The sequence below is a fragment of the Larus michahellis genome, chromosome 5, assembly GCF_964199755.1.
Source record: "Larus michahellis chromosome 5, bLarMic1.1, whole genome shotgun sequence".
Taxonomy (NCBI): Eukaryota; Metazoa; Chordata; class Aves; order Charadriiformes; family Laridae; genus Larus; species Larus michahellis.
In genome coordinates this window covers 13,654,996-13,667,779 of record NC_133900.1, presented here as the reverse complement: position 1 = coordinate 13,667,779, position 12,784 = coordinate 13,654,996, and the positions used below count along the sequence as shown (strand labels likewise).

The 12,784-nt window shown below is 40.8% G+C and overlaps 1 protein-coding gene across 1 annotated transcript; it reads left to right on the top strand.

Annotated features, from left to right (window-relative positions):
* Positions 1-714: 714 nt before the first annotated feature.
* Positions 715-12,527, top strand: TMEM184C (transmembrane protein 184C). Its single transcript, XM_074588838.1, has 10 exons — positions 715-1,145; positions 2,849-2,979; positions 3,077-3,113; positions 5,093-5,298; positions 6,103-6,177; positions 7,082-7,175; positions 8,601-8,713; positions 9,425-9,524; positions 10,004-10,175; positions 10,655-12,527. Exons 1-10 carry the CDS (start codon positions 1,029-1,031, stop codon positions 10,945-10,947), a joined length of 1,338 nt encoding a protein of 445 aa, XP_074444939.1. The 5' UTR covers positions 715-1,028; the 3' UTR covers positions 10,948-12,527.
* The last annotated feature ends 257 nt before the right edge of the window (positions 12,528-12,784 follow it).

Here is a 12,784-nt window from a genome sequence, read left to right as displayed (position 1 = left end):
TCTCTACACCAGACTGCTCACTCCGTCCTGCTCTCAGGTGAGCATCCATACAGGCGTTTTAGACAGGACCCTGTTTACAGATGCTTTGTCCAGCCGTGAAGTTGTTACAATCTCTTAATTTAAAATCCTGTCACTTCTGCCCGTCCGCGCGCTTCCTAACGTTAATCTCATTAGCTCCGGCTCTCACTGGCATCCACAGGCCTGGTGCGTGACCCCGTGTTTCCGCGCTCCTCCGCCGTGAGGCGCACCCGCTACCCGCGCACGCTGTGGTGCCTGGGGAAAGGCCACCTGCCTCTTTCCTCAACCGCTCGTTAATTAATTACTTTCGCCGGGAAGGAGGTGTGTGTGCGTGCGGGGGAGGCTTCTCCCTCCGCCGTCAGCAGGGCACAGCTCGGGGAGAGCCGCCGAACTGAAGGGCGACTAACGGCCGGGCGCGTGCACAGCCGTTACCTCAGACGAAGTAACGGTGCCCTCGAGCCCGGGCTTACCCGCCAACCCCTCCCCGGCGCGGGACGGACCACTGCCAGGGGATAGCGGGGGGGGGGGCGGGGGAGGACAGGCGGAAGAGACCACCAGACCACCCTTCCGGGGAGGGCACGGCCACGCCGTTACCGGCCCATTGTCCCAGGCGCCGGCCCGCCCTGGGGCGGGGCAAGCCGCGATAGGCAGGGCGGGCAGCCAATCGACGCGGCGGCTGAAGGGTGGGGCGGAAGTGCCGCGGGGGGTGTGTGTGTGTGCGCGGGGCGGTGCCGAGCCGAGCCGAGCCGAGCCGAGCCGAGCCGAGCCGAGCCGAGCCGGGCTGGGCTGGACCAGGGCCGGCCGGGCTCGGGAGCGGCCGGGCTGAGGGGGGCAGTGGGGCACCGAGCCGAGCCGGAGGCTGATGTGGAGCCGGCCGGGCGTGCGGGCGGCCCCGCCGGTGATGCGGACGCCGGCGGGCCCGGCGCCGGCCCGCTGAGGCGCGGCGGGCCCCGGGGTGGTGCGTGAGGAGCCTCGGTGCCGGTGCCGCTGGGGCCGGCCTCGCCGCCGCCATGCCGTGCACCTGCGGGAACTGGCGGCGGTGGATCCGGCCGCTGGTTGTGCTGCTGTACATCGTGGGGCTGCTGGTGGTGGTGCCGCTCTGCGTCTGGGAGCTGCAGAAGCTGGAGGTGAGCGACGGGCTGCGGCGGGGGGGTAACACTGTCAGCCCGGGCCCACCCGGGGCGGCTGCGGCCTTCAGCCCCGGGCAAAGACCTGGCGAGGAGAGGAGAGGGCGGAGGGGTTCCGCGGTGCGGCTGCGGGCGTTTATGGGGCTGTTACAGCGCGAACGGAGCAAGATGGAACGGGACAGGATTGCTTTCTCCTTCCGGTTCAGTAGTAGTCGGTGTTTTAACAGTTGATGCGATGCTGAACAAATTGGAGTCGGTCTCTGTAGGGGCACGGCTGGACCTTGGACCTCTGCCGCTGCCCTGCCCAGAACTTATGTTTTGACACTTTGTGGTAATACGAGCGTTCATAGAATCAGTGAACGATTTAGGTTGGAAGGAACCTGCAAGATCATCTAGTTGCATGGGCAGGGACACCTTCCCCTAGACCAGGTTACTCAAAGCCCCGTCCAGCCTGGCCTTGAACACATCCAGGGATGGGGCATCCACAGTTTCTCTGGGCAACCTGTTCCAGTGCCTCACCACCCTCACAGGAAAGAATTTCTTCCTGGTATCTAATCTAAAACTCCCCTCTTTCAGCTTAAAATGTTTCAGGTAGTTCTGCCCGGTCTGTTGAGATAGTAGTAGAGAAGCTTCTTTTTCGTGCTGGTGGTATGTCCGTGGTGGTGTGACATACTGTAGTATCTCGTAACAGTGGTGCATGAATTACGCATACATGTGATAGTATTACTTTTCTAACAAAAGGTAAAATTGTAACCTTAAAAAATATATTGTCCAATTTAATACAGGCTTGTTCTACTGGAGGTAACCTTTTTCATGGTATAATCTTAAGCACTTAATGACAGTAAAATCTGTGTTAAGTGTATTTTAAGTTTCCTGTTTTGAAACCCTGTTCTGATGCTTTCACATGTTTAGCATAATGGATGTTTATATCAAAGTGGTATCTGAAATTTCAAAATCATTAAATCCGATACTGGTAGAGAAACTACTCAGAAAGGATCTTTGACCTGTAAAGCAACAGAAGATGAGGGATGTTCATGTACAGTAGGGGATCAAAGAAGACATTTTCAACAAAAAAAAACCTGTTTGAGAAGAGTCTACTATGTTTCCCAGTTTTGGGTACTTAGGGTTATTAATATAGTTATTTTTCAGAGAACTTTGTTTTAAAGTTGTAGCCATACATATATATAAATGCATATCTATTTCAGATTGTTAAATGAAACTAGTTGAAATAGATTACTAGTTGGAACTTTGTTTTAAAGCTAAAAATACTTTAAATCCACAATCTTTCAGAAACTTTATAATGAAGCACTGAACTGAGATAAGTTCCAGACGAAAAGCAAGGAATCTGTTGTGGCTTTCAGTAGATTAAATAGGGAGCATTACGGTGTTTTTGTAGAACGTTTTGTGTTTATTGGTGATCGTTTTTGTTTGGTTTTGGAAGATTCCTCATATTTTTCTTTTGAATTTTTAAGTTTTACTCTAAGCCACATCAACAGATTGCAAGGGAGACTTTAGGATTTTGTATGTTTGGAAGGGAGAGTTAGAAAAACCAAACTTATTATTGGGATAAACTTAATATCCATCTTAAAACTTTATTCACGGTATAGAAAAAGAAAGATAAATTATTTTTCTTGCTATACTAGTAAAACTTTAAAGTATTAGTACTGAAACTTTGATCTTGCATTCTTCTTTTTCTTTGCAAGGTTGGAATTCATACCAAGGCATGGTTTATTGCTGGGATATTTCTACTAATGACTATACCGATATCTCTCTGGGGAATACTGCAACACTTAGTCCATTATACTCAACCTGAATTACAGAAGCCAATAATAAGGTAACATTTCATATTTTATCTGTGCTACAAATGTTGAATTTAATTCAGACTAAAAATACTTCTAGTAATATTAAATGTTCTTTTGTTATTGTAACAGGATTCTATGGATGGTGCCGATTTACAGTTTAGACAGTGTAAGTGTTCTCTTACTGTTAACAGCTCGATAAAATTCTGTTTGCTGTGGGAGTGAGGGAAAAGTGTCACAGTTAGCAGAAAATACGCTGCATGGAGAGTCGTAGTCCTAGAAACTTCTGGTCATTCCTATTAATGGAATACATCAGAAACGTAGTTCTAGCGATATTACATTCTTCTTGTGGAGCTTGTGGGATCACTTTTGCTAACCCTTTTTAACCTTCAGTATCCTTTATGACAGATGTGGAAAGGGGTACGACAAGAGCTTGCATTTGGTCCTTCCATCTTCAGTAACGGCTGAACTGGAAACCAGACAGATCCAAGTACTGTCTCAAAATTCAGTGCCTTACCAGTTAAGCTTAGAACTAAAATTCTTTCCTGAGTTATGCTTAGTGCTAAAATTCATCCTTTTTGCTTCAGGAGGCAAAGGGTAATATCCCACAAAAAATCCACTTCTGAATGCTTTTATGCAATAGATTCTATTTGCCATACCAGATATGGTTCATGGTAATAAGTCGCCTGTAGACATGATTTCAGCCAGAGCTAAGCAACATACTAAACCTGTGGACTGTACAGGATGTGTGTTTACATGTTGTCATCATCTCTTGACATTGCAAATGCTTCTGTTTCCACCATAAGAGACAGCTTTCCAGGAACTTTTCCTTTGATTTTTCTCCCATCTCTTGAGTGTTTATGGAGTGTCATCCTTATGTATGTATGTTTTCTCCCCGCCTCTTTTTTATTTTTTTATTTTTTTGAAGGACTGGGATTTAGAGTATCTGAGAGTGAAGGAGAGTGGGGAAGAAAACAAGGCTATCTGTTTCCTATGGGGAATATCAATTACCTCAGGTTGATATTTCAATTTCAAGTATAGAATTTTCCCTTAGAAGAAAAACTACCTGCTAATTACGTGAGCTCTAGCCAGGCATTCAGGGATGTTTCTGACATACAGAAATCTTCCATAGACTCCTGGATCTTATGGTCTTTGCTGCATATGTGGTATCCTGCTAGACTGCTTAATCTGAGCTGCATTTAAAGTTCTCTTCTCAGATTCAAATACTGTATTCTCAGTCTATTAGATGCTGTATTACATCTTCCACAAAAGTGTTGCAGCATCTGTTATCTCTAGTATTTCTTAACTACGATGAGGATGTGAAGCATTTTCCTGTAGTTCTAATAAGAAGGTCAGAGAAGGCACAGCATTTGCTCTATTACAACCTAGGGAAGCAAAGTAAACTCAAAAGATCCGCCTCTATTTAACCCCTTCCCCACCCCCAAAGAAAAAACAACCCACAAAACAAAACAAAAAAAACAGTAGGGCAGGATGCACTAAACAGTGCAACAGCAGTGTGATACTCAAAATCAAAAATTGAAAGCTCTGACAGCTCCATAACCACAGTTTTGCAAAAAAAAAAAAAAAAAATCACTTTTCTGTCTGAAATTCTCGTTTAGAGGGATGACTACCACTTTAAGGCTGATCTGCTGCTGCCTTCTATATTTTGCAAACATGCCAGAACAAACATTTACCCATTAGATACCAAAATAAATCAACTTTATACTGAGGGACTAAAGACTTAGTTCTCAAACACATACTAACAATGAATATATGAATTTCAGGAAACAGTTCAATCTTGTCCCCTCCTAACAGGAGTAGGTTATGTGTAAGGAACCATCTCCTTTGTTACTTTTAAATTAAGGACTGAATTGTGTGGTCAAAGATACAGAGCATCTCTCGTGCAGTGCTTTAGGCACGCTTGCATTTGAAGCAGCAGAGATGCGATCTGAAATTCTACTTGCATTTTCACAGAATATTTTCTAGCTGTAGCGTTCATGCTCTCATTAGCCAAATGCTTCAAGCCCTGTTTAATTAGTGCCTGCTATCTAATGAAGTATTGCTTGCTGAACTAGCCAGCCAGTGTTGTCATTGGAATCACTTTTGTCTTTCTTGCATGTAACCTTTTGTGTACCTCTCTTCTTACAGTGGATAGCTTTGAAATACCCCAACATTGCAATATATGTGGATACATGTCGAGAATGCTATGAAGCTTATGTCATCTATAATTTTATGGTTTTTCTTTCAAATTATCTAACCAACCGGTATCCAAACCTCGTATTAATAATAGAAGCAAAAGATCAGCAGAGACATCTGCCGCCTCTCTGTTGTTGTCCATCGTGGGCTATGGGAGAGTGAGTATATGATGACATCTTAAAATTTTAAGCAGTGTAATCAGATACAAATACTTTGTTTTCATACTTAGTAGTATAACTGTTGTGGCTTGTCAGAGTCAGTTTATGGTTTGCACACATTTTGTTTATCCACTATGAACCTCTACTGGAAGCAGCTGTGAACACGTTTTCATCTAGCTGTAAAACATCCTATAAATCGCACTTAGTTACTAACATACATTGACTCAAGTGGTGCTGAAGGAAAATTCCTTATTTTTGAAAAATATTGGAAAAAGGTCTCCTTGAATTTGTTTCCTTTCCTATCATACAATATTTGCCAAAAACCTCATGTAGAATCACTGGTAGACCAGATAGGCTATTGCTTTTACTTCTACAGGTGAAGGACAAAAGGCCATATGCCTGTGAACTGTTTGTTCCTGCACGCTTAATCTGATAAGCATCTCTCTTAAGAGATTTTAATAAAGCTATTTAAAATGTTAAAGACAAACTATGAATGTAAGTCATTCTTAAACATCTTCAAACGCAGTGAAGATTGCATTATCTTTATTTAGCCCAGCTGGAACCTTTCCATGGCTAAAAGAACTGAATCATTAAGTATTTCCTGTTATGTATCTATAAAAGTCTAGGTATTTTGTGTATTGCATATATACACACTATGAACTGTAAAAACTGAAGTCCTGGAAGCAGAAGTTGAAATTACTGTGAAATAAAAATTCAGTTTATCGGAACTACTGAGAACAGGAAACTTCCATAAGTGAATTGTCTTTAAATTCTTGTACAATGAATTTTGTGTTTCTCTTGCAGAGTTTTATTATTTAGATGTAAACTGGGTGTTTTGCAGTACACTGTTGTCAGACCATTTACTACCATTATTGCTTTGTAAGTATGCCCATAAATAATTGATAATGATCTTCAGGATGTAATTTTGAGTTACATTGGAAAGAATTTTCATGCCCTTTGTATTGAATCAAGGCAGTTTGAAAGCAGACTGTTTGTGCTATGTGCTAAATGGGTCCTGGCAATTTGAATCAACCTGTGATTTCTTTATGAATTCTCTATAGCAAATCACTGTTTGCAGAATTGAAATAGTAAATACTTAATGCCTGCTGCTGAAAGCAGTGGGAGAGAATGTGAAGCACTGTTTATGTGGGAAAGACATTTTTACGATCTCTTAATTTTTAGAGCCTTTTTTCCTCCTTTCCCCTTTTCTCATTGGCTTCAACAATAGCATACTTTTAAAGTCAGGTTTCATGTAACTTTTTTAACTTTATAAAACTTTGCATGTGACAAGCTTGACCGTGTGCCTTCATACATATCATATAACCTGTTGCTGTAAAGGAATAGCAGGCAGTTATGCATGTTCATGCTGAAAGCTTAATTTCATGAACTTTGTATTGATGGTCATTACTGTTAATTCTGTGGGACTGTGGAAGAAGTTGCTACTCACCAAGAATATCCACGTAAATGTTTATATTAGCTGTATATGTTCTAACAGTTAAAAGCAACAGCTAAAAAAAAATAATTGATGTTTAATTGTTGAACTCATTCAGCAATGGGGTATGTTTACCCTGCATTCAAACAGTTTCTTCTATGGAAGATACAATACGGGTGGAAACCTATGCCATATGCTGTTGGAAATTGATTCTTGTGCAGACCCCCAGTGCCCATATTTGAGTACCGAAAGAGCTTTTGGATTATAACAGTTGATCGATGTAACGAAGATTTATCACTTCAAGAAAGTGATCATTTATTACATTGTGATTAATTCTAAAAATTCTTTCAGAATTTGTGAACTCGTGGGAGTGTACGATGAAGGAAACTTCAGCTTCAACAATGCTTGGACTTACTTGGTTATACTTAACAACATGTCACAGCTAGTGAGTATCACGAGTACACCTTTCTGCTCTTTTAAGTCATCATGTTAATATTGCATGAATCTTTTTATGTGAACTATTAACAGTAATTGTGTTAATGTCTGGTGATTCTTATGGGTAGAATATTTCCCACTGTAAGTTAAAGTTACTATCTGTTAAATACTATGTATGCAAAATACTAGGAAAACAGATAACCTAAAACTTTTATTATTTTTACTGCAAAGCTCCATGAAGCATTAAGTGCCCTGCCTTTCTACCCCAAACTATGTGATGGGTGAAGTGATATGGCCTGAGCATGTTAGAGCTGTGGACTTGCCCCTCTGCAGAAGAGACGACTTCGCTCACCCATGTAGCTTCCTCCCAGCACATGTACCTTTGTAAAAATCGGCAGTGGCTATGTTAAAAATTCTGTGTTACAAAGCTGCTGGTAACAACATTGACAGGAAAAAATGGAGATGGTGCGTGCAGTGCTAAGATTCTGGCCTGCCAACCTTGTCTTGTTGGTTCAGCTGCCAGATGATGTCAGGGTAAGGATAAGATGTCAGCCCCTAGACTTGAAAATTTCATTTTGGAGGTCAGAGATTGCATTTAGTGGCTTGCTGGGAATCCAGAGGAATAATTTTCTGCTTCACCCAGGGCATATTACACATGATCTATTGCAAGAGGAGAGAGCAGCAGCTCTGTCTCCTTGCTGCTTAGCCTTCTAGCCTCCAAGCTTCTTCTCTTGGCAACAGCAGCAGGAGTCAGAACAGCGTGACATCCCATCCAAAAAGGGTGTCCTCCTCCTACTGCCACCATCGTGTTTGATGGGTGACTGTTAGAGAAGGAGCTGTGACTGCTTTCTGCTGTGACAACAGTCCCAGCAGATACTTCTGCATGTCCTGGTTGACAGGATTGCTTAAAGAAACGTAGTAGCAAGAGGCTAGGAGAATGTGTGTGAAAAGGTGCGAAAAGATCAATTCCTGAGGTTTGGCTATGCATTAGTTCAGTAGTTTGCAGTTGCCATTAATAGGAAACTCATTCCGATTTGCAGTGAAGATTGCATTCATTGCCTCGCCTCTCATAAAGAGGCAACATTTCAGGTGTTCTTAACAGAAGCCTGAAAGAACACGTGCTTTTTATCCCATTTTCCCTAGAGACGTGCTTAGCATTGAAAAGATTTTATGGGACCTTCCTGTGCTTTGCTTTAGTGTGTAGATAGATGACCTCAATCTCTGTCTGCCAATACCACGCATTCAAGGAATACAACTTCAAGCAAAAAAAAAAAAGTCTGCTTTAAAACAGTATGGCAAAGTTTCCATAAATCCAGAGCCCCTTTTCTAAAATAGATAGCTTAAGTTTGTATCATACTGTGATACATTTTTTAACTGAAGAGATGCTGTAAAACAACTCCCTCACAAAATAAAGCTTTTCTTCCTTGTCTTTTAGTTTGCTATGTATTGTCTGGTGCTGTTTTATAAAGTACTACGTGAGGAACTGAATCCTATCCAACCTGTTGGCAAGTTCCTTTGTGTGAAGATGGTCGTTTTTGTTTCTTTCTGGTAAGTGAATTATTTACTTATTGCTTCTTGCTCTCAGGATGGATCATAAAAGAGCTAAAAAGGCTGGATTTATTACTGAGGTTAGAGGCCTCAAAAAAATCTGCCCATAATCTTGGTGAAGTGCTGTGAGGGGAAAAGGGTGCCTTGGACAGACCAGGCTTCTTCACTTAAGATTGTTTTTTAGACTTGCAATTTTGTAAGGTGATTCTCGAGAACAGAATTTATTTTAGAATCTTCACTTGCAGTTATTTCAAAATGAAAAATGATATTTTTACTTTTTAAACTAAACTAAAAGAAAAAAATACTTTAACCTTTTCAGAATAAGTTGCTATTAGTTACTATTTTAAGCCTTGCTCATGCATAGCTGCTAATGAGAGTGCCTTTAACTGCCTGAACATTACTCTGTGGGCTGCAGCAATACCCCGAAAGAGAAGCAACTTGTTCTAATAACTAACTGGAGCAACAAACTCTTCTTTGGTTGGGTTCTCTGTTGGTCTTTAGGACCATGGATGAATGACATCTCTTTTCAAGTCTGTTTGGTTTTGTTTTCCTCCTCTTAAAAATCTAAATATATAAACAGTAAGTTTTCTGTAACATTCTTCTTATGTTCATACATACGTACACATACAAACAGGCCTTGTTTACCAGATTTGTTTGAAGTTTTTTTGGCACTACTGTTACAATAACAATTAAAAAAAAAAATCTTTATAGGCAAGCTGTGCTTATTGCATTGTTGGTGAAAGTTGGCGTTATTTCTGAGAAACACACCTGGGAATGGCAAAGTGTGGAAGCTGTGGCTACAGGCTTACAGGTAGGAGCAGACAATTACTTCTTAGGAGGAATGGCTATACATAAGATGACGTAGCTGATGTCAAGCAAATTTTGTCATACTCACTTTCATTAACACAAGCTAGATTAGTACTGAATTTATTCTAAGTTGGGCTGAGTTTCAGCCAGTCTCCCCAAGTGAGTTCTCTGCTTGACACTTCTATATCCGTGCGTTGGGCAGGAGGAATGTGCCCCAGTTTAACTACTTCTGTTGGATATCTGTGCGTTGCTTCTTGCAAGAATTCATTGTAGAGCTGCTGCTTGTTGAATATCCGCTTCCAGTAAGTCAGTCCATCAGGCAAGGACTGATTCCAGTATCTACGGCTCTCCGAAGCCTGCCCAGAATATCCTGCCTCTGGTGGAAAAGTAGCTGATGCCAGTATCCCAAGGCAATTGCAGTCTTTCAGTTGTTTCTTCAGTTATGAATGATTAACTATTGAGTTACTATCTCTCTCATTGCAGGATTTTATCATTTGTGTTGAGATGTTCCTGGCTGCTATTGCGCATCACTACAGTTTTTCCTATAAACCTTATGTTCAAGAAGCTGAAGAAGGGTCGTGCTTTGACTCTTTTCTTGCAATGTGGGATATTTCGGATATAAGGGCAGATATATCAGAACAGGTTCGAAACGTTGGTAAGTAACAGCCAGATTTGTATGATCTGTTAACAGCATATGTATTTTCAGCTTCATTTTACATTATTATCCATCTCTGTAGGACCTTGAGAACATTCCGTACCAAATTAGTGGCAGCTGCGTTCCTAGAGGATTTGATGGTTTATCTGGTACTTTGCTCTTTCCAGTACTCCTGACTGACTTGAAGTTTAGTTTTTAATTTTTCTTTTAAATAGGTGGATCTCAGGATAAGTTTCAGGTGTGATACGTAGAAGAGAGGGATGTCTCTCTTGTTGTGGCTGCGGGTTTTTTTGGGTTTGTGGTTTTTCTTAATGGAAAGACATCCTTTTATTTATTAAAGCTAACGATGCCCATGTAAAACTGTTATAAAAAAAGACTCATCTTCTAATGTAACATGCCTATTTTAGAGTTGATGTGTTCAAAGACCTTGGTATAGTGCTGGAAGTATTAAAACGTATTTTCATTTGGCATAATTCTAGGAAGGACGGTTTTGGGTCAGCCAAGGAAAATGTTTTTTGCTGAGGATCATGAACAAAACGAGCATACGAGTTTGCTGTCTTCATCCACTCAAGACCCAATTTCTGATGCTTCTTCAATGCCATCTTCACCCATGGGTCATTATCAGGGGTTTGGACACACTGTGACACCTCTCACAACGCCAACAACGGCCCCTGCAGTTGATGGCATTTATAACACTTCTGGTATTCGAGACGCTGAGGAGCCACCCGAACTAGAGCACAATTTATCAGAGAAGGCTTTGAATAAAAGTTAGACTCACTTTTTCTTTGAATGTGTTAAGGAATCTGTTATAGACTTGCCACACGTTCTGTTAACATGTACCATTAGTGATGAAACCTGAGAAGTTTGGAAAAGCTACTGCATAGACAGGAAGAGGATATGGCCGTAACTGACATCTGAATTCTGAATCTATAATGGCTGTGAGTATCTTTGAGTACCCACGAATACAAAACACGCACACTGTAAAAGTTTCTGCATAAATTTAAGAATTGACTCCTTAAACTGCTAAACAGTTAACGCATCATGTCAAAATTACACTGACTTTTATTAATACAAAAGAAACATTTGAAAAAAATACTCTGCTCTTCTAAAGAGGAAGCGTAAGTACTACTAGCGATGGAAAAAACTTAATTTCAAGAATGTAATTTAAGGTGGGGAGGGCAGTTAGCAGGAAGTGTTTGTATTAGCTTTGGTTGTCCTCTTAATGATGGTAACTTCCCTACCCCAGTGCTGAATGGAGTGTGGACGAAATGGTAACTTGTGTACAGATGCCATCTTCTTCCCTTTCCTGCATTGCTAAATAAAACCCCTTCATGAAGATAGTTATTACAGAGCATCAGTAAAGAACCTGTACAAGGAAAGCATTCCCTACAGGTCTCGCTACAAAATGCCATGCTCACAGCATATGGTTGGCATATCTGTTGTCCTTGTAGCACTTAATTTGCAGTATGTCTTTTACATATAGAAGAGACAGCCAGGATGATAGGTTTTGGATTAATACTTTACACTTGACGACTTTTTTCCCTGTCCTCCTAATATAAGAATAACGGTTACTACCTTAAAATACATGGGGGGTGGAAGGGAATAAAGGCTGTCAAAGGAAGTAGAAAACAACCCTGATTTCTTTATTTTGGGCTGCAATAAATTCTTTAACACTTAAGTTTTTTTTAAGCTGTTAAAGCAGGGTATCTTGACAATGTGTCTGTAGTAATTTGTATTCATAAATTTGTGTGTGTGTGTGATTATTGTATTATGCTTCTAGTATAGCCTGGATTCAAATGTAATAGCTGATATTTTTTTTTTTTTTTCTTTCCTCCCACCACCCCAGAGAAGACCTTTGCTAAGGTAAAACTAGGTAGCTAGTCTAATACTGAAGTTACTAGCATTAGATTTCAGACCAAGAAATAGTACACTTGTATCAAACTGTTATTTTGCAAAAACTGACAAAATCAGAGGGGTATTGTTTTTATCCCATTACCAGATTTTTACTTTTTTTGCATGTTTGCAATCGGACAAAAAAACCCCAAAACCTAACAAAACTAGAGCACTGACCTTTTAAGTGACATCTGAAGGTTCTTTTTCAGGATTGTTAGCCTTTACAGGATAAATGTTTAACTTCTGGCTGTCACGGTAAATTCATTTAAGTGCTTTTTTTTTTTTTTTGCAGTACTAGTGTGATGTAAATATTGCGCCTTACTCACTAGGCTGCATATTTTATAGTTGACTGTACTTGCTGTATCTGAAGTTAGTGGGAAAGTGCAAATCATAATTTTTAATTTGCCAAGTCATTGCCTTTGTTGTAAATAAGCAATTAAAGATTTTATTTAAACTGTTCATCTTATTTCCATTTGATTTACTGCTACGGTAGTTTAAGAGTGTGAATGACAGGTGAATGCAACTGTCTTCATGGAAGGAAGGGATCTTCAGTACAACTTGTACAAGAGTTTGTGCTTTCTGTATTTTAAGGCTTGTACTAAAAAGGGAATTCTTGTTTGAGCTTATGAAGAATCAGAATCTACTTATTTATGCTTGATTCCAGGTATCTTTTTATCCACGTAATAGTCACGTTCTAAAAGGAAACAACTTGTAAA

Excerpts from the sequence above, each read along its gene's own strand:
- TMEM184C (XM_074588838.1), top strand. The coding sequence starts at position 1,029 with ATGCCGTGCACCTGCGGGAACTGGCGGCGGTGGATCCGGCCGCTGGTT. Across the intron at positions 9,525-10,003 it reads CTGTGGCTACAGGCTTACAG|GATTTTATCATTTGTGTTGA; the intron begins GTAGGAGCAGAC and ends CTCTCATTGCAG. Across the intron at positions 10,176-10,654 it reads AGAACAGGTTCGAAACGTTG|GAAGGACGGTTTTGGGTCAG; the intron begins GTAAGTAACAGC and ends GCATAATTCTAG.